The 27,509-nt window shown below is 37.8% G+C and overlaps 6 protein-coding genes across 8 annotated transcripts; 4 read left to right on the forward strand and 2 right to left on the reverse strand.

Annotated features, from left to right (window-relative positions):
* Window positions 1–105: 105 nt before the first annotated feature.
* Window positions 106–2,700, forward strand: LOC105833205 (28S ribosomal protein S5, mitochondrial). Its single transcript, XM_012674754.3, has 6 exons — window positions 106–410; window positions 507–602; window positions 694–1,044; window positions 1,171–1,401; window positions 1,572–1,771; window positions 2,223–2,700. Exons 1-6 carry the CDS (start codon window positions 125–127, stop codon window positions 2,607–2,609), a joined length of 1,551 nt encoding a protein of 516 aa, XP_012530208.1. The 5' UTR covers window positions 106–124; the 3' UTR covers window positions 2,610–2,700.
* Window positions 2,701–2,847: 147 nt separating this feature from the next.
* LOC105833201 lies at window positions 2,848–4,596 on the forward strand. Of its 2 annotated transcripts, none has more exons than XM_012674748.3 (5): window positions 2,848–2,982; window positions 3,241–3,339; window positions 3,530–3,804; window positions 3,892–4,107; window positions 4,231–4,596. In XM_012674748.3, the coding sequence occupies exons 1-5, from the start codon at window positions 2,958–2,960 to the stop codon at window positions 4,501–4,503; spliced, it is 888 nt and encodes a 295-aa protein (XP_012530202.1). In that variant the 5' UTR covers window positions 2,848–2,957; the 3' UTR covers window positions 4,504–4,596. The 2 variants fall into 2 exon arrangements, with proteins under 2 accessions (XP_012530202.1, XP_036149428.1); XM_036293535.1 differs by having other exon boundaries at window positions 2,868–3,102.
* Window positions 4,597–5,273: 677 nt separating this feature from the next.
* LOC105833199 (coiled-coil domain-containing protein 50) lies at window positions 5,274–8,502 on the forward strand. The gene is made up of 5 exons (XM_012674747.3): window positions 5,274–5,851; window positions 6,094–6,156; window positions 6,354–6,471; window positions 6,580–6,745; window positions 6,843–8,502. Exons 1-5 carry the CDS (start codon window positions 5,794–5,796, stop codon window positions 7,446–7,448), a joined length of 1,011 nt encoding a protein of 336 aa, XP_012530201.1. The 5' UTR covers window positions 5,274–5,793; the 3' UTR covers window positions 7,449–8,502.
* A 767-nt stretch (window positions 8,503–9,269) lies between these two features.
* Window positions 9,270–19,275, reverse strand: LOC105840225 (protein ELYS). 2 transcript variants are annotated; one of them, XM_012687105.3, is made up of 6 exons: window positions 18,875–19,275; window positions 18,268–18,639; window positions 17,870–18,173; window positions 11,350–17,661; window positions 10,973–11,051; window positions 9,270–10,627 (listed from the first exon to the last, which is right to left on the reverse strand). In XM_012687105.3, exons 1-6 carry the CDS (start codon window positions 18,902–18,904, stop codon window positions 10,453–10,455), a joined length of 7,272 nt encoding a protein of 2,423 aa, XP_012542559.1. In that variant the 5' UTR covers window positions 18,905–19,275; the 3' UTR covers window positions 9,270–10,452. The 2 variants fall into 2 exon arrangements, with proteins under 2 accessions (XP_012542559.1, XP_012542560.1); XM_012687106.3 differs by having other exon boundaries at window positions 10,571–10,627; window positions 10,977–11,051.
* A 2,645-nt stretch (window positions 19,276–21,920) lies between these two features.
* On the forward strand, window positions 21,921–22,855 carry LOC105828434 (protein FAM32A). Its single transcript, XM_012666758.3, has 3 exons — window positions 21,921–22,131; window positions 22,308–22,440; window positions 22,521–22,855. The coding sequence occupies exons 1-3, from the start codon at window positions 22,043–22,045 to the stop codon at window positions 22,641–22,643; spliced, it is 345 nt and encodes a 114-aa protein (XP_012522212.1). The 5' UTR covers window positions 21,921–22,042; the 3' UTR covers window positions 22,644–22,855.
* LOC105828421 lies at window positions 22,658–27,142 on the reverse strand. Its single transcript, XM_012666741.3, has 9 exons — window positions 26,958–27,142; window positions 26,302–26,568; window positions 26,037–26,194; window positions 25,811–25,958; window positions 25,280–25,706; window positions 24,988–25,142; window positions 24,670–24,909; window positions 24,216–24,448; window positions 22,658–24,135 (listed from the first exon to the last, which is right to left on the reverse strand). The coding sequence occupies exons 1-9, from the start codon at window positions 27,007–27,009 to the stop codon at window positions 23,950–23,952; spliced, it is 1,866 nt and encodes a 621-aa protein (XP_012522195.1). The 5' UTR covers window positions 27,010–27,142; the 3' UTR covers window positions 22,658–23,949.
* Window positions 27,143–27,509: the final 367 nt, after the last annotated feature.

Here is a 27,509-nt window from a genome sequence, read left to right on the forward strand (position 1 = left end):
CCACACAGCGCATGAGAACGCATGAACTGCCTCAGCTCTCGAGGGGTGCGTTCCGTTTCACGCATAATACGCATGATGCATCGTTCATCCTTGTTGTTTGTCAAACGTTAAACAAGGATGAACAATGCATTATATGCATCATGCGTTGAAACGGAACGCAGCCGAGGTGAGGCAGCTCATGCGATGTCTATGCGTGACAGCCATTTTGGTTTTGCGCATAGAAGAACGGACTCATGCGCTCATGCGATGCGTTGTCGTCTCATGCGGTCTATGCGTGAAACGGAACGCACCCCTGGTTCTAGTCTTCATACCAAATACCTATCCGAAAATGGCTACGATTCGGATATGTTTGTTACGGGTTTCTGGACTTTTCAGATATTCATCAAGAAATGTTCCATTTGTTAGCAACGGTACATTAAACGAGAAGCCAAGACAATATACCTTATCGTTTAATTATTCATTACAATTTATATACTCCATCTATCTAATTCTAACATTTTTTTTAGATACCTGTAATTTATTTACCATCGATCACTCCCATCTACTAAAGACGTACGTCCCTCTGGTACACAATACGAGGAATTCGACATTTTTCGTGAATAGTGAGTAAAGCCTTGATAGAGGCGTGAACGTCTTTGTTAGCGTCGTAATAAATTTAAAAAATAATATATCGCCTGCTTGTCTTTTTATCAGAATCTGCAGATGAATTGTGGAAAGGTGTGACGAGCGTCAGTAATGCAGGAAAGCGGAGAGGTAGAGCGAAAGGCTTAGCGAGAAAAAGAGATTTAAACAAGGGTCAATTTATTGGGGTGGGAAAAATTTCAATACAATTTCCTGGTCTCAATACTCCTGTGTTCAGAGGAAGAGAACTTGTTCAACAGCAAAAGCTGCCTGTGGATCCTGAAAGAGAGGAAAAGCTCACAAAGCTACGACAGAGTTCGCAGACTGGACTAAAGCGGGCAAAATTGTCACCGTTGGAACGTGGTTGGACAAGCGCCACAATGGGTGGCAGAAGAATTGGACCACCTGATCCTATTGGAGAAGGTTATTTGACACACGTACAAACTATATCACATATTTTCCATGTGTCATTTTCAACTCAATGCTCTATTAACTTTTTCATATTTTTGAATCTCAGCAACATCAAGAACCACTTTACTGCAATTTCAGATACTTTTGAAGGCTTTGAAACTTGGATATTAGAAAGCAAAATTGTCAATTGTATGACTGGGAATTTAGGACGGAAGAGCAGAATTAGTATATTTGTCGTAACAGGAAATGGAAATGGTTTAGCTGGATTTGCACTAAGGAAAGCACCTGCGCAGAAAGCAGCCATGAGAACAGCTAAAAATAGGGCAGCTCTAAGATTGATGTATATTCCTAGATACAAGGAACATACTGGTAAAAAGAATAATATCGTTTGCGTGACATGCCAAGCTTCTGTCTCTGTCTCTCTCTCTCTCTCTCTCTCTCTCTCCCTCTCGCGCGCGCGCGCGCGCGCGCACGCACATGCACACGCATATTTATTGTCTATAATCTTGCTCTAATTTCTGTGCATTACTTTGTTTCAGTGTTACATGACTTTTTCACACAGTTTGGAAACACAAGGATATTTGTGAAGAAAATGCACCAAGGATATGGACTTGTCTGTCATCGTGCAATAAAAGTATGTTGCGAAGCAATTGGCATAAAGGATATTTATGCCAAAGTAGAAGGTTCTATGAATTTACAACATATTGTAAAGGCTTTCTTTATTGGTTTATTGCAACAGGTATGTCTCCAAAATCCCGAAAAATTTTCTTGTGCATTTAGCATATGTCTCTTTATTCTACAACATCATAGATGTCTGGATCTTAGATCAAACTTGCAGACTATTCTCCTTTAAAAATTTTAAAATTTATTACTCTTTAAATTGATCATAATTAGCGATAGATTTCTTAAGTTTATCTACTTGGGAACTATACAAATTTAAAAATGTATAAATATCGAATATAAATTTTGGTCTTATTTAATGTCGCAAATGGAAGTTGATACTGAGCTTGAACTGTTATTAATTTTATTATCCGCGATATTGACAAAAATAAATATTTAAGCTTTGTATTCACGCCCATACGTTGTGATTATATAATGTATTACGTGATACATGTAAAAAATGATTTCAATTGAAATATGTTGCGTTGTCACAGATGAAACCGAAAATAAAATGAGAACGTTTATTGCAGAAATCGTATCAACAACTAGCAGATGAAAAACGACTGCACTTAGTTGAGTTTAAATCAGAGAATGGAAACTACCCAATAGTGATAGCTTCACCAACGAAAGTTAGAAAACCAGAACAAGTGACGACCGACGAGATCCTTGATTTTACTCAATATGTTTTGGGTGGCAAAGTAATATTACAGAAAAAGAAACAACCACCTTTCTACACGAAACTTCCATCTTGGAAAACAAAATTGGTAAAACTCGAACGACTGAGGCATTTTGACAAAACAAGAATAAATCTAATGGCAGAGTATGGAGCGTTGCATAGTTTTCTGACTGAAAAGTATCCCGAGGCGAAGCTGCATCCTAAACCAAAGCGAAGCGAAAATACCGAAACGGAGGAATGAAAAGCATACCTCTACATAACCGTTATATTTATATAATGATAAATAAAGTCCTTTAAAGTTGAAATAAAACGGCAAATGGGAAAAAAAAATACTAATGACGTTGTTTCATTGGCTGTTATCCCAGAATTATTCCTGCAAGACTATTTCTCCTATTGGATAATAGCAGACGTTCCGAAACTCGTTAAGCAACTCGACGAATTTTTAATTCCTTTTTTTCCCGAGAGGGTGCGAATCTATTTTTCAATATTTCATGACTCGCAATGGCGCGTACTAATTTGTAGATACAAATGTGTCTATGATTACTATCTACACGGTTCTATTAAGGCCATTACGTATTACGCGATTGAAATGGATTTAGATACAGCTTACATTGGTAATTACATTCATTCATTTAAAACATTTTCTATAATTTTCCATGTATACTCGCGTTTTTATTTAGAAAAATAAACTTGCAATACGTGCACACGTAATCCAATAAAAATTGGCGAAAAAGGTATAAATAATTTATTAATGTTTTAAATCATCGGCGGAGGCGGAACGAGAGAATTGGAACGTTTTAGTCTACTATTAGTTTAATATGAAAATTTACAAAATGTTTATTCAAATATCATTAAACCTGCTGCAATCCTAGAACCGTTGATTCACGACTGGGTGGAACATATTCAACAAACGATGAAAGGACAGGAGCAGGAACAGATTGTTACTGCCGATTTTGCTATGCCATTCATAGGTAGGCAACGAGAAAAGTGCGCGCGCGCGTGTTGTGTGTGTGAGAGAGAATTACCTACAGGCCACAGGAGATTGCTATTTAGTTGCATAAATGTTTGAAGTGGATGGAAGGAGCAACATGTTACGTTTGGTTCAAATAATAAGATTGCCTTGCGATAATAATTCGTAATAATGATTTTAAATTCTATTAGCAATTCCAATGTCTACTGTGAAAACTGCATTCAAGATAGCAGAATACTTGGAGCTAGACCCAAATGTTAAATATATGGCTATCCAACTGTACGACACTTTCATGTGTAAACATTTTTGGGAGATTTTCAAGACTGAAATTGCAAATGATCCATTCAAAGCGACGTGGTTTAAAGTTTCCGAGAAAACTTCTAACGAGGCCAAATTAATTCTAATGTCGTGCTTTCAATTGGCATGCAAAATGGATTCTCATTCTAGTACTTTGGGAATATCGCAAGTAAAGTCGTAAAGATAATGTTTTAGAAGGAATTAATATCGTGATAAATTACCTACTATCGTCTAATAGCGATTATTGTACCACTAGATTCTCAATATTTTATATCTGATTGACAAAAAGTCTGAATATACACGAACGATCATTTCTTCTTCGGAAATTAGAGTTTTCAAAACGGTAGAATTTAAAATGCCTCTTTATACTCCGATGCACTGCATCGAGATTCTTTTGGCGGCGACAGGTCTCGGGGAAACACCAAATACATTTAACGTTTCAGTAGATTTATTGGACTTGGCTTACCTAAAGGTTTGAATACTTGACTACATTTTTTTCTCTATCTCGCTCGTCATCAATTTTATTTCTTCACGCATAATCTTCATTTATATAATATGTATTTGTTATGTCAAAGTTTTATACATATACTTCCAGCACGACAGATTATATTCGCAATTTTATTTACATTATATGCACAAAGATGTTGGAGACACAGAATATTTATCCAAGAAGCTGATGTCATTGAAATCAAATATACTTTTCCTAAGTGCTGCAATAGTATATTGCACAACCTTGTTTTTATGCTTGGATTCAAATGCCTCAAAAGAACGAGTTATCATAGCAAAATTGGCGGAATTATCAAATACAATGGATACTGACATTTTTAATATGGCCAACATGTTGCTTTTTATAGCGACACAAGACTAATATGATATAAGATATATTAGAAAATATGCATGCATCCATATGTTATGTACAATATTGGATGTATGAATATATAATAAACTGTGTAAACATTTATTTGGTTATTTATTTATTTAGAGAAAGAAAGGTGTACATGTGTGTATGTAAAATTGATTTTTTAGATAATATATATTATATATTATATAAAATTCCAAAATAATTGAATCTCATGGGTGAAATTGAAGAATTGCAACAATTTCTTGACATGTATATAACTCTACGATTAAATTTACGATACATCATCAGAAGTGTTAGAAGACGTTTGTTGTCAAGTTTGACAGGTGACAGCACCACGTACCGCCCACACCGTATCATTGACCTCGGTTAAGTTGGATTAAGTTAGATTAGGTTAGGTTGGATCCTTTCTCTTCTCAATCGTTCCAGTTTTACCCCTTTCACTGTGAGCTGCTGTGAGCGTGTGCTCAATCCATTCGTCGCTAGATTCATCTGCTGTTTTACTATTCGTCTCGAAAAATTGATTCTTCTTCATGATAGCAAACGTCATCACTCGTGTGACGACTGCAGCTTTATCTGATTCGTTCTAGTTGACATTTCTCATCAACGCGGCAGCTTACAACAGCTCACGGCTACTACAGAAAATATACGCTGCACTGGCGCGAGAGGGAGAGAGAGAGAGAGAGAGAGAGAGAGAGAGAGAGAGAGAGAGAGAGAGAGAGAGAGAGAGAGAGAGAGAGAGAGAGAGAGAGAGAGAGAGAGAGAGAGAGAGAGAGAGAGAGAGAGAGAGAGAGAGGAGAGAGAGAGAGAGAGAGAGAGAGAGAGAGAGAGAAAGGAAGGAAGGGAGGAGGGAGAAAGTCGACATCTCTTACATTACTCTAATTCTCTCTTGAATTGAACAGAAATTTCCAAGAAAACTTCTATACTGTGTCGGATTGTGGGGACTGTGGGAAATCATAATTGAAATCGAAGAAGAGGGTAAATCCTCGTTCAGATTTCCGATACGAGTATCCTGTATATGCCCTACATATTCCTGTGAGGGCTATGAGGCCTATGAGTGTGCGTGTGTAGACTGTTCTAACTATGTAGTCGCGTGTCGTCCCGACTCCCGACTGTCTCAAGCACCGAGGCCACCAAGTTTGACCACTCTGACAGTCCTTTCAAGATGGAGAGGAAGCACTATCGCGGCTGCTCTCGCACAAGGTAGTTGTTGTTGCTGTTGTAAACATAAACGATCAAAGGCGTCGTGATTCCGCTAGTGTGATGTCCGCGTGATCGAGATCGTCAAAAGAACGTGCAATGGCGAAATCCGTGTTAAGTTCGGATACATTGCCAAAGGCGGGTCGTGTAAACGAAGGTGAGCCAAGACTTTTTTTCTCTCTCCTAAGTTCGATTCTACGATTATACGATTATACTAATTGATACGTGTTTAGTTCTTCCTTTCATTTGTATACTATGCATTTCGTTGTAAAAAAACCGCGTGAAACAACTGAACTTAGTAGATTCATCGAACTATTCTCGAAGGAACGCGTCTTGTTTCGTGCAATTCGTCATTGCATTGGCATTCGTAACTTAATTTATATTTGTGCGATTTTGCAGTATGCCGCGAATGGTTGGTACACGAGGATGGTGCATTGGCCTATCGACTTCAAGATGAAGAAAGTATGTAGGAATTTTTTACTTTTGTATATAAATGTAAACGTAAACAATAATAATTTTGTTAAAAATAGAAAATAGAATAAGCTGCTTTATAGAGGTAAGATATAGGAACTTAAAAAAAAATTTAAATATTTTACGTATACAAGATGTTTGAATATCTATAATTATTTTTATATATGATTCTTTATTATGATTCATAGTTAAGGAACATTATACAAGCAACAAAACACGTAATGCCCAAGTGAGAGAAGATTTGCCACGAGCCAAAGTTGAACAGGAATTGGAAGCGCTGAGATATCAAAGTTACATTCAACAACAGTTAGTAATAACAACAATTGTATTTGAAGATGGAGATTATTCTTTGAGAGATGTTCAGTGTTTTAAAGTGTTCCTTTTATTTCTTGTCTTTTTTTTTGTTTTGTAAAGGGAAGAGAGGGATGCTCTTGTTGCGAGGCAAATTGCACTTTCTCTGGAGCGAGAGGAGAGACAAAGAGAACGCGAACTGCAAGAAATGATGAGATTACAATTAAGATTGGGAGATGAAGCTATGCAACAAGAGTTTGAAAAGCGTATGCAAGAAGAAAAAGATGAGGTAGATAATTTGCAATTGATAAAGTCATTGAAATCAGATACACGCACGTGCACGCGAACACAGACAAATGCTTAAAAACTTACACATGTTTTTTAAGGAATTGGCGAAAAAGCTGCAGCGAGAAGAAGATCACAACGATCCAGAAGACGAGCAATTAATGCTGGATCAAAAATTGGCGATGGAGGCTCAGGATGCTGAACTGGCGCGAATGCTTCAGGAAAAAGAGCGTGCAAAAGCTCGTAAAGCACGAGAAAGAGCGAAGCAGAGGAAGCTAGAACGAGAACGTTTGCAGCAACAAGCGGATGAACAGAATCTTACGGAACGACCTCAAAGGCCAGACAAACTGGACTTGAAGTCTCCATTAATCAAGAGTCGAGTTCGTTATCCTATCAATTATTCTCAGTATTCGGATCCCGAAGAAATCCAAACGTTGGACAATCCTGCTGACGACATGCGACAAATGGCAAACGTCGCGACAATTATCGATCCCACATATAACATGCATCGAGATACTTCAAGCAGCTCGAACAGCACAATAAGTCCCACTTATGTTTTGCCCACGCCACCGCAGGAACTAATGACGGATGATGTACCATGTTATATGCCAATTCAAGGTCAGCGACGAAATCAGGTTCAATCACCATCTAACACTCATGAGGAGAAACAGAAGCGGCGAGTTAAAGATGGATGTAAGCATCAGTAAAAGATACATTTTAAACATTGAGAAGGATCCATATTTTATAAAAGATTCATTTTTTAATGCTATCAAATAATAACATGAATTAATAAACCGTATTCTAAGGTTTGTTTATATGAAGTTGAAATTTTGTTACATATTAAGTAATATTAATAATATACATTTGATACGTGCGCGCGCGATCTATTTTAGAATTTTACGATTCTTTCTTTATATTAATTGGATGTATTGCCATATGTTATGCTATAATGTAAATCAATACTGCCATACATTGCGCGAAGTACAATGTGCCTTTTAAGGGGCATTTAAAGAAATCTAACAGCCTTGAAAAATTAACGAATTATTCGCCAGTAAGATAAGATTATAATTGCTGATATCCGAATGGATAAATTGTACCGTCCTCAATTTTCTTTTTATATTTCTTGATGGCTATACATATACTCTGGTATATATATAAAATACAAATACACACACACACACACAAAGTATAAAGACACTTGTATATAAATATTTTTTAATATTAACACGTTTGTCAGTGTCAAAATTTTTGAATTAAATTTTTATATAGAATAAGAGCAAAAAATATCTTAGATAATCAGAGAAACGATCTGTAAAAGACATATTTTTCAACATGATACATTTGTATGTAACGAGTAAGTAATGTACAATATTTATTGATTGAAAGACAGGAATTTATCGATTTAGTAAATTTCACAATTGACGTAGATGGGCTATACAAGACGTTATTGAAACGTATGAGCAAATTGTGACAAAAAGATTAAGCAACTGTAGAAACTTTTTTTTTATAAATCATGTTTTAAATAATTACAATAAAAAAGACTCACATTCTCAAGACCCAAATAAGACTCTTGTAAGCATGCATTTCCGCTACACATCGTTCAACGCCAGAAGAATTTTCCATAACATGCTTAATTTAATAATAAATTGCAATTACTTAAAACTTTTTTATAGTTAATAAGATAGAACATAAAAAAATGACAACACACTGCCAAAGATAACACTTTTAATGCTGGCTTTTAGGAAGTGTTGAGATGATAAAGAAAATACGTACGGTTGTACATTATACAATGTGCAAAGATCCAAGTCGAAGGAATTTTACTACGTATTGCAAAAGTTTTCTAAACTTTAAAATATGATATAAGGTTCCAAAATACTTAGGTATAGGTTACACACACACACGCACGCACATATATATATATATATATATATATATATATATATATATATGTGCGTGCGTTTTATATATATATATATATATATATATAAAACCGTGTCACGCAGCGCAGTCGTACACATTTTATACCAAAAAGTGGTATCGAGCCGCGATGTGCAGTTAACGGTGCTGTCAGATTTATTATAAAAACTTGATTATAAAATTTAACAAGTACGATCGTACATTGTTTGAGAGCAATTAAACAAATGCTATTGCGCTGCGTACCATCATTCGTTAAGATTTTTGCAAATATTCCCGACGGTTAAAGAGGAGAATTATTAGAATGCAGAATTGTTACGCAGAAATATAGTTGTTACACTTTTCCTTCGAAAAGAAACGAAAAGAAAAAAATACCTTTAATTACCTACCTGTAATTTGAAAATAACCTTTTATGAAACGCTTAGAATTTATTTATTATTAATACTCTGTCATTATAAATGATGTATATGTATTAATTTTCTAACTTATATAAGGATTACGTGTTCATAAGAATCTCTATTGGCAAGTTCTTTAAGCTATATTCCCCATTAGAATATATAAATTCTTTTTGTAACGATATGATTTTATCCTTTGTAGTGAGTCAAATTTTCTTTCATTTGATGTACTATTATATATTATCTTTCTTTTACATTTATTGTATCAATACAACTATACATGAGTACGTTAATAAATTATTTACAAAGATATGATACATCGTCTTTTTGCCGAAAATATTATTGAAGGCTGTACTATATTAAATGCAAAGTATGTAGCAAAGAATTCTGTATTAGAAAATGAAAAATCTAGAAATAACTTAAAAAAAAACTGACTATTGACAATAGATGTCTTTAAAAAATGTACGAAATGAATATTTATATTATAGTAATAATAAAACAAGGAGTGCCCGCATAAATGTATATGATACTTATATATTTTTAAGTTATTAATTTTCTTCATAGTTTATCATTAGAATACATTTTTTAAGGACGTTCACTGTAGTCATATTTCCATACATTTGGGTCAGTGTCATGCGTTAATCTAGAAATAATGCAATGTATCTTTATGGAATGGAACATCTTTTTTTTTATGCAACCATGACCAGATAATGTAATTTGAATGTAACTTCAATTATGCAGATTTACAGATCTTTGATAGAAACAATTTTCAAAGGACTACGTTATTGAAAAAAAAGAAAGATTAATATTTTAAGCATAGTCGATTATCTTCGACCATAACTTAAAATATACTCTAATCAGAAAAGAAAAAAAAACTTTAGCTAATCGTCATTCTATCAAAATAAATTTAGTTACAAAAGAAATTAAGTTCTTGATTTCATTGAAGTTGTTTTATCTATGCAAACAATATTTATGTGTTTATCCACTATAATGCTAGTATCAAGCAATTGTTTTTTCCATTTTCTAACTAGAATACAGTTCCATCTTTCAATCTTTTGAGCTATGAATATCAGCATTCGTAGTTATTCATCATACCAGAGGAGTTACTTTGTACTATATTTTTGTCCGAATATAGCCGCTGAAAGTGGTCAACATTCTTTACGTATATAACGTTTCCTCGTACTTCCTTTATTTCACGCATTATTTCGCGCCTGTAAGTGCTCAAAATTAATGCTTTATAATGTGCAATTCTCGACCGTACCATTTCAATTGACGGAAGCGCAAGTAATAAAATGTCGCTGTGAAAAGAAAAATGTGTGATAAATTTACAAGTGTATTGAAAGATTTATAAAATCAAAATGTGCGTGACAGATTCGCTAGAACTGTCGAGAAGTTTTCAGTTTTAATCTGTTGTATTTTTGAATCTTTTAAATACAACGAATCTTTTTCGAAATCGCGCTCCGTAAGTATTTCTGACTAAACGAGCGCGTTGACTGGAACTGACGCCATGAGATTTCTTCTTAATAGGCTGTTGTTGTCCTTCCTGATAAGAACTCGGTATAAACGAGCTTATTTTTCTGCGAAAAATAAACATAAAGCATAATCCAGATTTTGTCTGTGTTACACACACACACACACACGCACGCACGCACGCACACACACACACACACTCTCTCTCTCTCTCTCTCTCGTGAAAAAAGAAAAACTATTGAAGCTTAAAAAAGTAATTAACCTTTTACACTGATGCGATAAGCAATATCCAATGAAAGTTTTGCCTTTTCCGATGTAATGATCGAAAATGCAGAGCTTTCATTAAAAATCATCACTCATCACGTTCAATGCGAGAACTGTAAGACAACAGAATGATGAAAAAAAATAATATGAAAGAGGAATAATTATCAGATCACTTAATAAATAACCACCTACGATGTTGATTCAGAGAGATGTTTTTAGATCTGGTTTGAGGCGGTGAAAATACATACTTCGGGACTTCTCCAATGTCTGTAAATTAAAGACGATGATCTTATTAAACCGTGTTCAGTATTTAAATATCTCATGTTCGACAAGTGAATGGAATTACATCCCGGCGGATTAATCGATCAAGAATCAATTCTATTTAGCGTGCATAAAGTATAAATAAAATGATAAAAATCTCTTACTCCGAAAAGGAAAGAAAATTCCAAGAATAATTTACAAAGTAATTTTGGCAAGCTATTATTTGTAGAACATTCGCTCCTCTCTCTCCCCTTCCCGCAACGTACGACCATTCACTTGGCAAACAGTTTATTTTTCCAGTTACCTTTCTCATTCAATGGCACGTCGTCCGTTTTTTCCGGCAGCGAGAAGGAAAATAAATTGCTAGACTCTTGACTCACGCTGGTCTTGCGCGGTCTACCTCGTTTCCGCTTTTCTGGTAGCGAGGAAAATAAATTACTGGTCTCTTGACTCACGCTGATCTTGCGCGCTGATCTACCTCGTCTCGGCTTCGTCACAGTGTTCTTTTTCGTTTCCTCGATTATCGCGAGTGACATCGCCCTTTTTTTAGAAGTCTGTACAACTGACTGCACGGTTTCGCCATCCGGCTTTTCATCTCTTTCAAGTTTTACTCTATCCTCACTTTCTACAAGCTCTTCCGCTATCGGTGAAACTGGCGCGATACTCGCGTCAACATTTCTGACTCTCCTTTTCATCTCCGTCATATCGTGTATTACATCGACGCTGGACGCTCTTCTCTCTCTAACGTTACTTTGCACAGCCTTCTTTCTGGTGGATCTCGTCTCTCTCAATGGTGAACTTAAAATCTCCTCCAATTCTTCTGGTATGGACAGTACAGATGTGCTTCGAACGCGCGCACTTGTCGTTAGTCTACCGACAGTCGCTTTCACACGTCTCCCGGAAGATTCGGTCCTCGCATCTTCTTCCGGAGACTCCTCCTCGGCGACCTCAGAGATGATCTCCTTCACAACACTACTGGATCTACGTTGCTGTGATCCTCCTTCTCTTCCTATTACGGATTGCGTCATCATCTCCTTAGGTACCGAATTACCGCGTTTTCGAGTCATCTTAATAACTGACTGTTTTGAACGTCCCTCCTTATCCAAATCCCTCGTGGATAATCTCAACGATCTGTTTGCCGTTACATCCGTCGTATCAGACGACACCGAAGACTTTCTCGCACGCCGCAAAAATCTCTTGTTCTCAACTTCCTCATCATCGCTCGTCAATCTCGCGAGCGACGTCGCGCTTTCTGACCTCCTCTCAGCGAAATTCCCCTCAGCTTTCACAGACGCCGAGTCTGTCTCTAATTCTTTTCTCGCGAAAGAAGCGAGTCTCGTGCTTCTTCTCATCAGTTGGTCTTTGACGCTCTCGGAGTCGCTGTCTTTCGTCTCGACTTGTAGCATCTCCTTCGTCACAGATGTACATCTGCGACCTCTTCTCACCAACTGTTGCACGTCGGAATCAGTTCCTAATTGCCACTCAAGATTCTCGTCTCTCGGCATCGAGCCCATTAGCACATCCTTGACGAGAGAACTCGCTCTTCGACCACGTAATTTTTTCAGCGGAGAATCCATTCTCATCTCTTTCGATGCCGAACTCGCTCTTCTCGAACGCGACAGTTTTTCAAACTCTCGCGATTGCGGAGGCAAAGCTTTCTCAGCATCTACACCTGACGTCGACAGTGACGGTGAATCTCTCGTTGTCAAATCCACGCTTTGTAACCAGTCATGCGGGGAAGACGCACCTCCCGTGTCCTGCGACAGAGAGTCCTTCGTCATCGAGCTCGCTCTTTGTGAACGAGTGATTTTCCCCAGTTCTGCTTGCCGCACCCAAGTATCTGCTATATTATTTCCTGTTGAACTCGCTGTACGTGACCTAGTCATACGTACGGATGAAATATCCGTGGTCTCAACTCGATTCCTCTCACTTTTCTCTTCAGAGAAACACTGAACACCAGACAGCTTCCTTTCGGACGTCTCCTTGGATACGGTCTCCTCGATTTTACTGTCGTCTATTTTATACAGTTTTACATAGCAAATTTTGTTTGACGCCTTGTCATCGGCAACGTCAGACCGCGGTAGAGTCTTAGCGAGACTTTTCTTTGAAACGCTCTGTTTCCTACCTAACTTGTCAACCCGATTTTTCTCACCATTTTTCTCCACTTGAACACTTTGCGTGATGCAGTGTTTTTGTAAATTGGAGTATCCGTTTTTCGCTTTTGGCTCTTCAGTTTCTCTAATACTGGAATCGGATTCATCGTCCGTAATATTCGGCATGTCGCCATAGAACAATGTATGTTCCGAATGAACAATTGGCATCGAATGGGTCTTGACTTTGTTATTATCTGCGTCAGGTACTGCCGGTGTCGTAGCTCTACTATTTACTGATTCATCGTCGGTCAAATCAACGTCATCTATTGCTCGCATTGAGTTTCGCAAGCCGTTGGGTTTCGTTGTGCTGCGGCCTTCCGTTCCGTATTCAAAACTCCAAGTCTCGAGAAACAAATTAGAAGCAGGAACTTGACTGTCTAATTGCATCTGCATATCGCAGGGTAGACTCTCAAATGTCTCGTACTCGTCGCTATTATTGTCCTCACAAACATCTCGAATTATTTCTTCGTCAACCTCATGCGAAACAGTAGGCCCTGATTCCGCGACTTTTTCAGATTCAGAAAATAATACGGGCATTTCGTACTCTCGTAAATTCGAATTAGCTTCTCTCGCAATTCTTCCGTTATTGTATTTGTTCTGTCGCGCGCGATGACTCTCGGTCTCTAAATTAGCTTCTTGTTTCGCGTGATCGCTTTTATCGCTACAGCCAGACCGTTCAACAGGCACAGTAGATATCTTAGACTCGTTTAGCACGTTAAGATCTTCCTCTATTTTATACACGGTATTCAAATCGTCTACCTCCATTGTTCGTTTTTCATTAATAGACATTTGAGGAATTATAATCTTCGTTAACGGAGTAGACGAAATAGCAAGTCTATCGTTACCATCTCTTTCCATGGACAATTTCCATTGCGACGGACTGGTGCGTCCTGATCTCGGATAGCTAATGTCGACGCTGCTGTCAGAAGACAATATGGTAGTCGAGTAGATGGAAGTCGACAATAACGAGCTACGTCTTTTCGGTGTACCTGAGATAAATGATTGTTTATTCATCCCTTCGGAAGTTGACGAAGTTGCAGAGAAACTACTTGTTTTCCTCGCGCAAAATTCCTTCTCTGACATTTGTACGGACGATTGTAAGGCACTTCTTCTGAGACTAGGTCGCGGACGAGCGTAGCAATAAATCTTATTGGAAGTAACGCTATTGTCACTCAAAACCGCGCTTTCACAATATGCTAATTTGCTGTTCGCGTTTGGACTGAAGAATGCATTGTTACTTGCTTCATTTGAATTCGGTGGAATATCGATCTCGTTATCGTTTTGTTCCGCCTTCTCCTCTTCCTGTTCCTGCTTTTGCTTTTGCTCTTCCTCTTTCTTTTCGTCTTCCTCCTCCTCCTCGTCCGTCTCCGTCTCCTTCTCCTCCTTTTGTTTCTTTTGCTCTTCTTCCTCATACACTAAAGCTTTCTTAGATTGACTAATGTTAAATCGTATCTGTCTATTAACTTTCCTCTCCTTTTCAGATCTATCGTCAGTCTCCTTTGTTTGAACCGTCGCGATAGGAGACTCAGTCAAGCTTCCTACAAGTCGTCCTTTAATCTTCAAAATTGATTGTGGCGTCTCTAAATCCTTGCTGTTCATAAAAATGGACTTACGCTTTACCAGAGGTGTCTCAAACGTCTCCATCAATTCAGATTCTCTAGAAATTTGTCTACTCGGCGACACGACGTTGCCTTCCAATAATTTCTGGCGTTTTACGCCGTCCGACATTATATCATCCGCATCTTCCTCATTTTCTTCATAGATCTGATCAACGGTGCGTTTGCCGCGACTCTTACGCATCAGCGCCGGGAACGATACACAGTTGACATTTACACTGCAATTGTTGAGTCTTAACGATGTGCAAGGCGCACTAACAAACGGGATCTGACACTTGTCTCCTCGTTGATAGGTTTCTCTGGCTTTGGTGATGACCGTTTCATATATACTGCGCAGTCTATCGTGGCTCTTGCAATGCGACATTGGTCTGGAATAACGTATCTTTAAATCCGCGTCCGAATTTGTCGTGGCCACATTTGTGGAGAATCGTTTCGTAACATCAGGCAAGGTCGTGTCATACGCGCCAAGCATATTGAACGACGTGGATTGCACGTCTCTGGCCAAGTTGGACTGATACTGTTGGACATTAGGATAGCCGCCAATTACCTCCGTGTAACGGCATCGTTGTAAATAGTACAACAGACGCAAGTCTTCCATCCTGTTCTCTTCGAGAAACTTAACAAATACTTCCTCCTCTTCCGAGTCCAAGACTAAATGCAGAATTTCATCGAGCTTGTCGTATTTCTTACACGCCCTGAAGAAGCTAGTCAGCAGTTGTTCGTAGTGACAGGGTGGCCGACGATGGAAAGCTGACTGTACTAAACCATGTTCCACCGAGAGGCTCATAGCTATACCTTGTTCCTCCATGGAGAACAGGGGAGGTTTCCTCACACGAAGATATATGAGCGCTAATTTGTGTTGGTTATTACGCACCAAAGTACGCAATATAAGTCTGTGATGCCAATCCTTAATGTCGGAATCGCAGACTAACTGTCCGGTCACTGTGTCGAGGAATTCTTGATAATTTTCGTGATCGAGCAACCAGAATGCCTGAGTGAGCTTAATGAGACTAGGGCTCATCATAAATGCGGACGGATATTTAATCAGCTGTTTCACTGCGGGATACAGCCGTTGCAACAGCATAGTCAGATCCATTAGGAGATAAATTGTGATCTGATGTCTGCAATTGATTTCATTCGCTTCCGTCTGATGACAGTCAGTTAAGTAAGATCGCAGTAGAGATTGCAACGATGGCGGTGGATAGTAGCCATACGTGGCGACGCTACCCTCTCTTTCCCACTGTGCTTTCAATATCGAACACTCGCGCATTATCAGCTCGTCAATAAATAAATCCTCCTTTTCGTCATTGTCGCTATTTTTCTTCTGTAACAATTGTGCTCGTTTCTCTCTGTAAAGCCGCGAAAGCTTTTCATAGGGATAAGGCACTCTTAGCGCTAACGAGATGGGTAGTGTATTCTTTTCTTTTCTTCGTTGTTGCTCTTGCCTCACTTCCGCTTCTTTCGCTACAGTTTCCTCCATCTCTTCCCCTTCCTCTTCTTCCTCCTCCTCTAAATCTTGCGACTCAGGCAACAGTCCCACGTCGTAGAACCAAAGGAGTACTTGAAAATACGTGGACACGCGTCTCAACGTCCGTCGTTGCTTCGTCAAGTCCATCGCCGTGCATGGCAATTTACCCACTACGTTTGACAAACATTCTAATTGTTGCGAACAAAATCGCAAGGTTTTCACGTCAGCTTCGCCAATGCTGCTACCTGACTGATCAAACAGAGGAATGCAGAGTCGATCCGCAATCAGTTTTATTGTAGAAGCTCTCTGGATACCCCATTTAAGAAAAGTAGGATACAAATAAGAGGCACTACCGTCTGACCATTCTATAGCACATTTTATGAGAAAAGTGGACCAGCGCTGTTCCAAGCAAAGTGACAGCAACATTTCTCGTTGTGCGTTCTGATCGCTCGAAAACGAGAATTCTGAATTGAACGGCACCAATCCGACGGAGAGACATTTGTGAAACGTCTCAAACGGTTGTATCAGTATGGCTGGACCCACCGTAGCTATTTCGCGTAACAAATCAGTCTGAATGCCACGTGTCATCCAGAACGTCAGTTTCGTCGAGCTCAACTCCATCCATTCGAGTGACAAGGAATTGGGATAGAACAGTTCCTCAGGTGGACTCGGACCATTACTGGAGAACTCTTGCAAACTGTGTGGAATATATGCAAAACTTATGACTCGATCGTCTCCTTCCCCATTTTGCGCATCTGATCGCGTACGATACGTTGCCAATATGCTGTTTGGATTCTGGCACTCACCAATGGTATGTGGCATTTGTTCTTTATACCACTGATTCAGATCAAACAGATACACTCGATCGTTGGTGGCAATAAGTAATAAGTTATCATCGCCTCTTCTACCAACCAATTCGGTCTGTTCCGGATTGGACTCTCTCTCAACAGTGCGCAAATCGACAATCTTGTCTCCTTCGTTCAGCTCGGTTTCGAACTTCAAACTAGGATCGTCTTCCAAATTGAAGTACAAGTTTATCTCTCTATCACAGTATTTCCTTTCGAATAACATGGCGTACATTCGCAATATTGGTGGTGCTTTTGACAATTCATCCTGAAACACTACCCATAAGTAATAAAAAGGTCGAGGATCATCCGTAGGTTCCAACAAGGCTAGATGCGTAACTGTCATGTTCTCATCTATTGGTGTACTAATCCATCCTATGGAACCATCATTTTGCCAAATTATTACTCTGCCCAAACAGCCAGAAATTAAGCAGCCAATTTTTACAGAACTAATCATCACTGTGGTCAGATTCTCGCCAAGCAAAGGAGATGATTCAAAATCTTCTCTGTTGAAGCCAATATGTTTTTCAATACCTAACAACATATTGAATTTATAACTTTTAATGTCAGTGATAATATTAATTAATATTGATTAGAGACTGAATGCATATACAAATATAATATACATGTAGAAAAGAATACATCTCCCCCCCCCCTCCCTCTTTCTCTCAATCTTGTTCCACATTCTTACTTAATAATATTCATATACTTTGATAAATATGTAATATAATATCATACTTACGGCTGTCAAGCAAATTGTAAGCTGCATGCTTTTCTCGAATGGATTGATATCTCTCTCTATCAGAAATTTGTTTCATTGATGGAAAGTCTATCTCTGCAGGTGATGCTTCATCTCGAACGATAAATGAATCGTGGGTGTCCCATATAGTTCTTCGTAGATCGATCATGATATGATGAAGATTACGCAAAGCTACACAGGCCATTCCATCCATTTCACTTAGTATGTTATCAGGTCTCTTATCATTGAACTCCTCCCATTCTGCACCACCCGCCACAACGCATACTTGTTCAATCCCACATGGTAACTGTAAAGTGTAGAGATAATTTTTAATTGAAATTACAATTCTTAATAATAATTCGAAATGAGAATAATTTGGAGAATATTTGAATAATACTTACACGAATAGCTCTTAAGACACGGGACGTAGCACAATCAAATATACATAATAAACCAAAAGAATCTTTCAGTTTGCTCGCACAATTATCTATTCCAACCAACAGCAATGGAAATTCTCCAGATTGCGCGGGAAATTGAGAAACGGACGTAACGACACCACGAAATGTCCAACTACTAATGCTCTCTCCTACTTTTGCATTGAAGATTATCAAGTGGCAATCATAGCTCAACCACGCATACGTTGCATTATACAGAAATCCCCCGTGACATTCGCCAATATTGTCGTGCTCTTGGAGATTCGTAGACGGCGAACCATGCTCTAAATTCCTTATCCAGTTGGACACGGGAAATTGAAGATTTACAATCCTGCGAATCTGTGGAAAGTGAGGAAACCAATTATGCATATAAGCGGTATAAGCGATGAACTCTCTCCTGTTTATCTTAAATAGGTTTTCAAATGGGAAATTTTTCTATTTTTGGTACAAGTAAAAAAATAAACGTTCAATTTAGAACGTTACTCGTGAATTATGCTCATGATAGAATAGATAAAGGGTAAGCTCCATCGCGATAATACAATTAAAATACATATTTCATAGTGTAGCGCGTTACCTCGCAGTTGACTTCCTCTAACTCCCTCATATCTCTCAGACCAGCTACCGAAATATCATCGATAAAAGTGTTCGCATTGAAAAACCGTTTTTGCTAGGTTCTCGTGGCGCTCGTCCTAAGGAGGTTATGATACCGCCAAACCTCACATTTGTTCTCGTGACCGCCCGGGATCATACGTGAGAGATGAAATTGCACGTGTAATGGAAAATAATTTAACAGAAGAACGCAATGATAACACAATTCGAATTTGTATCACGCAACTGATATTATCTATCGTTCATTTTGCTACTCTTTCTTTCTCGTTTTAATGTATTTTAAAACCGCAAACTGCTACGAATACTACAACGGCTGGCACAGTAGCAACCGGCGACTGTACTCTAGTTTACACCGAGCACTTGGTACGCGTATCAAATAGTAAATAACTAGTGAATGTGTTTAATCATTGGCTGATCAGCTTAAATTCACTACTTGATACGCGTACCAAGTGCTCGGTGTAAACTAGAGCTGTGGCTACGGTCCACTTGACGCTACAAACGTTTCGAAGCGTTCTTTGATTGGTCAATTCGTAAAAATCTTTGTTTTGATTGGTCAATCAAACGCTTCGAAGAATTTGTAGCGTCAAGTGGACCGCAGCCTTTGCTCTAGTTTACACCGAGCACTTGGTACGCGTATCAAGTAGTGAATTTAAGCTGATCAGCCAATGATTAAACACATTCACTAGTTATTTACTATTTAATACGCGTACCAAGTGCTCTCGGTGTAAACTAGGTCATAGCTCTAGTTTACACTGGCCTAGTTTACATCGTGCATTTGATACGCGTATCAAATAGTAAATAACTAGTGAATGTGTTTAATCATTGGCTGATCAGCTTAAATTCACTACTTGATACGCGTATCAAATGCACGATGTAAACTAGGCCACTGAGCACTTAGTACGCGTATCAAGTAGTGAATTTAAGCTGATCAGCCAATGATTAAACACATTCACTAGTTATTTACTATTTGATACGCGTGTACCAAGTGCTCGGTGTAAACTAGGTCATAGCGTTTGACGCATGCGCAGAGAGAGCAAGTATCATGATATACCTTTCTCTCTCGCACAGATCTTGGACACACTTTCAGTGCTGGCATTCCTCCTCCATGTATATATACTCAAAGGTCAAATCTTATATTCTTGAAACGAGAATCCTAGATGTCGTATGCGATATTGGCTTAGTTTACATCGTGTATTTGATACGCGTATCAGGTACCATATTCGTATCAAATTCGTACTAAATATTTAGTACGCACGATGTAAACGCTGCCGGATCAATTTGGTACGAGCGTATCAAGTAGGAGTATCGTACTAAACTGATACGCGTACCAAGTGATACAAATGTCGATGTAAACGCATAAAACGCATTTTAGAGAGAATTTAGCAATTGAGCATAACCTCAGTGCTAAAATCTAAAAACCGGTGTGAAAATGTCTTAGTAGGAGACATCAACATGAATTAAATTTGTATTATATTTTTCACAGTACATGCTTAGTACATTCGATGTAAACGTGCCCGTACTAAGGCTTTGGTGCGCACCAAACTTAATACGCGTACCAGAGAGAAACCTGAGAGCGGCCACCGCGGCCTTTTTCGTGCGACCGATATTTGACTAGCATCAGCGCCAAACGTGGATGTAAAGTCTGTTTTACATTAATCGCAAGCAGCTAGTTGCGACTTGCGACATCCAATAGGCGCTTAGTTTCTAGTTAAAGCTCGACATTTATTGGGTGTTGCAAATTACAACTGGCGACTGCAATTAATGTAAAACGGGCTTTACATCCACGTTTGGCGCTGATGCTAGTCAATGCTAGTCAAATATTGGTCGCACGAAAAAAGCTACGGTGGCCGCTCTCAGGTTCCTCTCTGCGCGTACTAAGGTTTTGACGATGTAAACTAAGCCATTGACCTAGTTTACACCGAGCACTTGGTACGCGTATCAAATAGTAAATAACTAGTGAATGTGTTTAATCATTGGCTGATCAACTTAAATTCACTACTTGATACGCGTACCAATACAATATCGCATACATAGGCCGGTAATCATAGTCGGATCTTATATTTAAGATCATCTTAAGTACTGTCTTAAGATGCCATCAACCAATCACAGAGCTATATTAACATCTTAAGACATTGCTTGAGACGATCTCAAGAATAGACCTCCTGAGAGCGGCCATCGCGGCTTTTTTCGTACGACCAATATGACTAGCATCAGCGCCAAACGTGGATGTAAAGCCCGTTCTACATTAATTGCAGTCGCCAGTTGCAATTTGCAACACCCAATAAATGTCGAGCTTTAACTAGAAACTAAGCGCCTATTGGATGTCGCAAGTCGCAACTAGCTGCTTGCGATTAATGTAAAACAGACTTTACATCCACGTTTGGCGCTGATGCTAGTCAAATATCGGTCGCACGAAAAAGGCCGCGGTGGCCGCTCTCAGGTCCTCTCTGTTGATACGCGTACCAAGTGCTCTGTGTAAACTAGAGGTTTGTTCTTGGTAGCTGTATTACTGTACTGTACAATAAGTTAGAATGAGAAAAAATATATTTGCTCAGTTTAACTTATTGCACCAGTACAGCAGTGCAGCGATGAAGAACAGGCCTTAGGTCTTTGTCTCTTTTCGTGTTGGACATCCCTACCACTCCGTTTTCTAGAAGGAAAGAAGCGCCACAGCCACACATACGAGCAGTACGACAGGGGCTCGATTCTTGAATTCATTCGCAAGAAAACGTATGCGCAAATACCCGCTCTAACAGAAAAGTTGCAAGTTTATTGGTTAAAAGTCATACGATAGCCAATAAATTTTCAACTTTTCTGTAAGAACAGAATTTGCGAATACGTATCTCTTGCAAATGAATTCAAGGGTCTGTTCGCGTCACATGCCCCAACATGCTCCTATTCACCCCAACGCACTCTAATACGTTGATTCCGATGACGCCAACCTATTAGAATGCGTTGGAGTGAGTAGGAGCATGTCGGAGCATGGCGACGCGAACAAACCACAAGAATCGAGCCCCTGTTCAGTTCCTTCCCCCTGTTTCCTTCCCTCCCATCGTTCATCTACGGACCTAACGGACCGTGAGGTGTATTTTGCGTTATAAATTTTGTATACGATAATTAAAATTAGCTAACAATGCCCGCAACGAACGTCGAGGACGATCCATATACGCATGTTGCGAAGAGCGCTCTGAAATTGAAGACTGACCAGACTGTCGGCAAGAAGTAAGTACGCTTGATATTTCTGCTCGTGTGAAGTTAGGTTAGGTTAGGATTAGGTTAAGTTTGTCAGGGATTTTTATTCGCTCTTTACTCGTTTCATTTTTCAATAAGTAAATATTTTCCTTTTTCTCTTTTTGGAGCAAGCAAGACAAATTATGTACGTTGTTTTATTTTTACAGAAAAAGGGATACGAAAGGAAAGAAGAAAAAGCTAGTGGAAGTATCGAAAATCGTAGAAGAGGAAGAACCTCAAAAGGTAGAAGTGAAGCGAACAAAGGCGGAACTTGCTTTTCAGAAAATGCAAGAAAAAATGGTAAGCATATGTCCATCTTAAATAAAAACACATAGTAAAAAAATCGCTGACAAGATTTTTAACATTATAATAATGTGCAGCAAACCGAAAGAATCAAGCAGAAAGCCTCCAAAACGCATAAACAACGAGTGGAGGAATTTAATCGCCATCTGGATAGCTTAACCGAACACTTTGATATACCTAAAGTGAGCTGGACAAAATAAACTGCAATGTTTCCTAATAAATTTATTTGTGTATGTATATATGAATAGATAGATAATTTAAACAATTAGTTTTAATTTAAGTTAAAATCATGAAAAAATATGACATTACATGTAATCATAGCATTATCTTAATCCTTAAATACTTACAAATAATTTTTTTTCTATGTATATTTCTGTTGTATTATAAAATAATAAAAAATTTAGCCTAAAAATGTGAAAATCTATCAATAAATTTTTTTAATTAATGTTGGGAGAGATAATACTGATATGTATCTGTGTAACCATGGTGCAATTATTTAAGAATTAGATCAATTTTATCATTCTTTGTATAAAAATTATTAATATAAAATATTTCAAGAATTGTTCTTTTATAAATTGTATACAATAAATCCTTAGTGTCATACATTCAATAATATTCTATTTGAGTACATTCTATCTTGTTCTGATTGTGCATACTTATTAATCGTCGCTTCCAAATAAAAGGGTGTTAACTCAGAAGCTGTTTGAAAAGGACGTTAATTCGAAAGCCGATTGGAGAAAGCGTTAACTGGGAAGCTGATTAAAAAGGCGTTAACTCGCGCACTCAAATTTTTCGCTTCAATTTAAGTTTTGATAGCATTGCCGAAATAATTTTGGTGCTCTATCTATATATGCATATTCATATTCGTTTCAATGTTTATGTTTTAAATTAAGCACCAAAATTATTTTGGCAGTACTGCAAAACTAAAATAAAGCGAAAAATTTTAGTAGGCGAATTAACGCCTTTTTCAATCAGTTTCCCAGTTAACGCCTTTTCTAACCGGCTTCCGAATTAACGCCCTTTTTAATCGGCTTCCGAATTAACGCCCTTTTCAAACGGCTTCTGAGTCAACACCCTTTTATTCGGAAGCGACGAAATATAATTAAAACAATTTTTCAATATACTTAATTTTATAATATATTATTCTATATTAGTATAAAAAATATTCAAAATTAAAATTAAATCTAAAAAAATATTTTTAAAACAATTTTGTATAATTAAATTTTCATGGACGGATTTTCGAAATATTCTAGGGTTATGCACACCCACTTCTATTAAAATTAAACTTGAATAGAATTCTCTTAAGGCACGTAGTTAGAGTACGGACGGAACGTGTACGTATTATAAGTGCGCGCTTGTAATTATTACAACGGTTTACATGCTAGCGTGATGTAAACCGTTGTAATAATTACTTACGAGCGCGCACTTATAATACTTATTTTAAATCTTTATCGCATGGCATCGCAAAAATATTAATCGACGGTTTCATCCCATGCAAAGATGTATTTACATGTCTTTAAAATAAAGTACTGCTATTAATGATATAATGACTGCTATGACCAAAAACGAAAAACTGTTTGTATTGCCGCTGTTACCAAAATGAAAGACGTTGACAAAATTTTCCGTTTGCACCCAAGGATTGCTCCCATCATCAAAGTGCATCGGACACCGATCTCGTTCGCGCTCGTATTCCTGTAAACGACCATACCAGTGAACCTAATTTCATAATTTGAATTGTTCATTTACATCATATTTGAAAGGATATTTCTTACCTGTAATTCCAGCGCAACTGCTGCACCTTCTGTATAATTTTGACTCGTTACGTCTTGTTTGAGATCGCAAAATGGGCCGATGGCCTGAGACATGAGCACTCTGTTCAAATCGGCCCTCTGATATACCCAGCAACGATATTTGCTGAAAGGGTCTATTTCGTCGTACGTTATAAGATATGATTTTAAATTTTCCTTCCAATATCCAATACACTTCATTATGTAATCCGGATCGCCTGTAAAAATGGTATAACATTGAGTGAGTGAGTAAGTGAGTGAGTGAGTGAGTGAGTGAGTGAGTGAGTGAGTGAGTGAGTGAGTTAGTGAGCGAGAGAGAGAGAGAGAGAGAGAGAGAGAGAGAGAGAGAGAGAGAGAGAGAGAGAGAGAGAGAGGAGGGGGGAGGGGAGCAGAGAGGGATGTATAAATTATAGCTAAACAAAATATCAATAGAACTAACTGTAAATATCAACAGGTTTTCCCAAGTGATCTACGGACAAGCAGTACGTCTCATCGATGGCGATCTCCTTCTGATCGGTACTGCAGACCGATAGGTCAGAAATGTTTTGTTTGCAATAAATATTTGGTCGAGGAGACTTAGTGACACCACCTATAATCCTAGTCTCGAATAAGACGTCTCCTTTTTGTTGGAACATAAATTTACCAGCTACCGGACAGCGCACAGGAACTGGATTTTTCGCTGATAAAATTAACAAATAGTGTAATACAACTAATGTGCCAGAAATATCAGAAAATTTAATTGTTATATCGCTATTACCTAAAAACAGATCGTACTTCCATGCTTCCTTGTTCGGAAATTGCACCCAAGAACATACTGTATGGAAATCGTCTTTTATCACAGCCACTCCACGTCTGTATCTGATAACATTGTGATGTCGTCGAACAAAGTCAAAACAAACGTAATCTTTTTGGCTGTAAAATGCATAACATATAAATACGAACAGTTCATCTTTGTAATGCGTATACAAAAATACTTAACAAATTCGCTAAGCTTTATGCAAAAATTTATAGAAAAAAAGTACTTTTCTATTACAGTCTGTCAAACGTACCATCCATCAACGGTCAATCTCGCCATCATTACTCTCGAGTCTCTTTGTTCGCGACAAACATAAATCGTTCGTCGATAACGTCCCACATCTGGATACCAGGTCTCGATGATATGCGTCTCATTAATAAAAATATCCGCGTCAATATTAGCAGTGTTTATCCAATTTCCAGACATATCCTCGGATAAACGGCAACCTGGCTCGACCACCTCGGCCTTAACCGGTGTGATCCGCAAACGTTCAGGGCTCTTTTCAACGGTTTTCAGAGTATTACATTCCGCAGTGATCGAAACGCCGATGTACAAATCGTCGTCACGATTCTTCAAGAAACATCTATATTTCTCGTCCTTTCGCGATTCCTTCGTGTTTGCCACCGCAAAAAAGTGATTTTTGTCAACAAACCAATCACCCAAGCAACTATATTCTACCACTGAAATTAAATAGTATTTGTATCTTTTGTTGTAATATCAAATATGTATAAAAAGACATGTTTTTCACAAATAAAGTATTTCTCAAAAGGAAAAGTCTAATTACATCCATCAAAGGTTCCTTTCATTCCAGGACATTGCTTATAAGTGATATTAAATTTTTGATTAGTTATGAGAAACTGAGTGCCTGCAGTCTGACAAGATTTTATCTGTGCATCTGGATGATTGCATTCTCCTGTAAATCTAAAGCGATTCTAAAAAGAAAATAATATAAAGATGCATCTTTATCACAGTATTAATAGAGTATTTACTATATAAAATTCTTATCTTACTTGATAAGCAAACTGCCAAACTCCTTCTAGAGAAGATCTGCAGTTTACAGGTACGTAATTTTCAGAAAATAATGTTATTAAATGCTGATTTGCATTTAAACCTACACAGACATTATCCACGGTAGGTTCTATCCCATGGGGCAGGTTCACACAACTCACTGCAACAAGATGCTATTGCTGATAGACATATTTATGAATTACATATCTTACGTGTTGCTATATGGACAATTTTTCTAATTAATTAGCAGATTGACTTGTCACTTGCCTTCAAGCTTCTCCAGGACATTTACTGTTCTGACAATCAATTTTACACAATGATAACAGCTATCATATGAAATGGGAGTATTGGAATCTCGAAATACAAATGTGTAATTAACATGATATTCTTCCAGTACATTTACACATGTGCCTCGTCCAGTCATACTGTTGGCATTTATTTCAGTTAAAGTATTTCTACCATTTTCCCAAGAAAACCAAGATCCTCTAATGATCGGTGGAATTTGACAACCAGTTGTCAAATTCTGACCTATAACTACCACAATATGATTTTATTAGTATTCGAGTACAAGCGATTATATTTCAATACAATATATAATATCAAATAAGGTTTAATAAGAATAAAAAGTAATTTAATAATAAAGTATGTGTAATTTTTTTTTGTCTATATAAACCAAGTGAGTCAAACTAAATAAAGCAAAATATGTGAACATGAAATCTCTGCAATTCATTATTCAGATTTACAGTCTCACATTGATCTAAAAAAAAATAGTACATCTTACGAACAAACAAAATATAAGTATAACAACAAGATGCGGATGTTAATTTGAAATTTAATTCAGCGGAAAAGCATCGCAAAGGATCTCGTGCCTACGCATACAAGAAAACAATACTAGAGTTTACTTTGCAAAAATAAGAACTTACCATGCCATATGAGACACGTTACAAGAGAGAATATAAACAACCAATGTTTCATCGTGCTATATCATTTAGAGAAATAAAAATAATGTAAAAAACGGATTCTATAACTGTCGTGATAATGACTGACATAAATTTCAAGCGAAAACTTAAACGAACCTAAAACACACGCCCAATCCTATCAAATGCTGTTTTCAAGTTACAGTGCGGTTTAAGGCCATCACACAATGCCAGGCAACAGGCAATAGGAACAAAAAATAAAGAAAGAAAGAAAGAGAGAAGAAGATCCTTTCTCTCTTTCTTTCTTTCATTATTTCTGTTTCTATTGCCTGTTGCCTGGCATTGTGTTTAGGCCCTTATATTCGCGTTCCTTTGAACACGTTCTCATTGCACTCTTCTTTGTTATAATTGGTTTTTACATTTAGAACTAGAAAAGTTAAAGGCAAGGATCAATCACAGTTGATTTTTATAAGAATACTCTATTGTGATTGGTCAATTTTTTACGGCTTAAAGGCTATCAGGGTGCAGTCACATGGAGCCACGTACAGAGTATGGCGT

The sequence above is a fragment of the Monomorium pharaonis genome, chromosome 11, assembly GCF_013373865.1.
Source record: "Monomorium pharaonis isolate MP-MQ-018 chromosome 11, ASM1337386v2, whole genome shotgun sequence".
Lineage (NCBI taxonomy): Eukaryota > Metazoa > Arthropoda > Insecta > Hymenoptera > Formicidae > Monomorium > Monomorium pharaonis.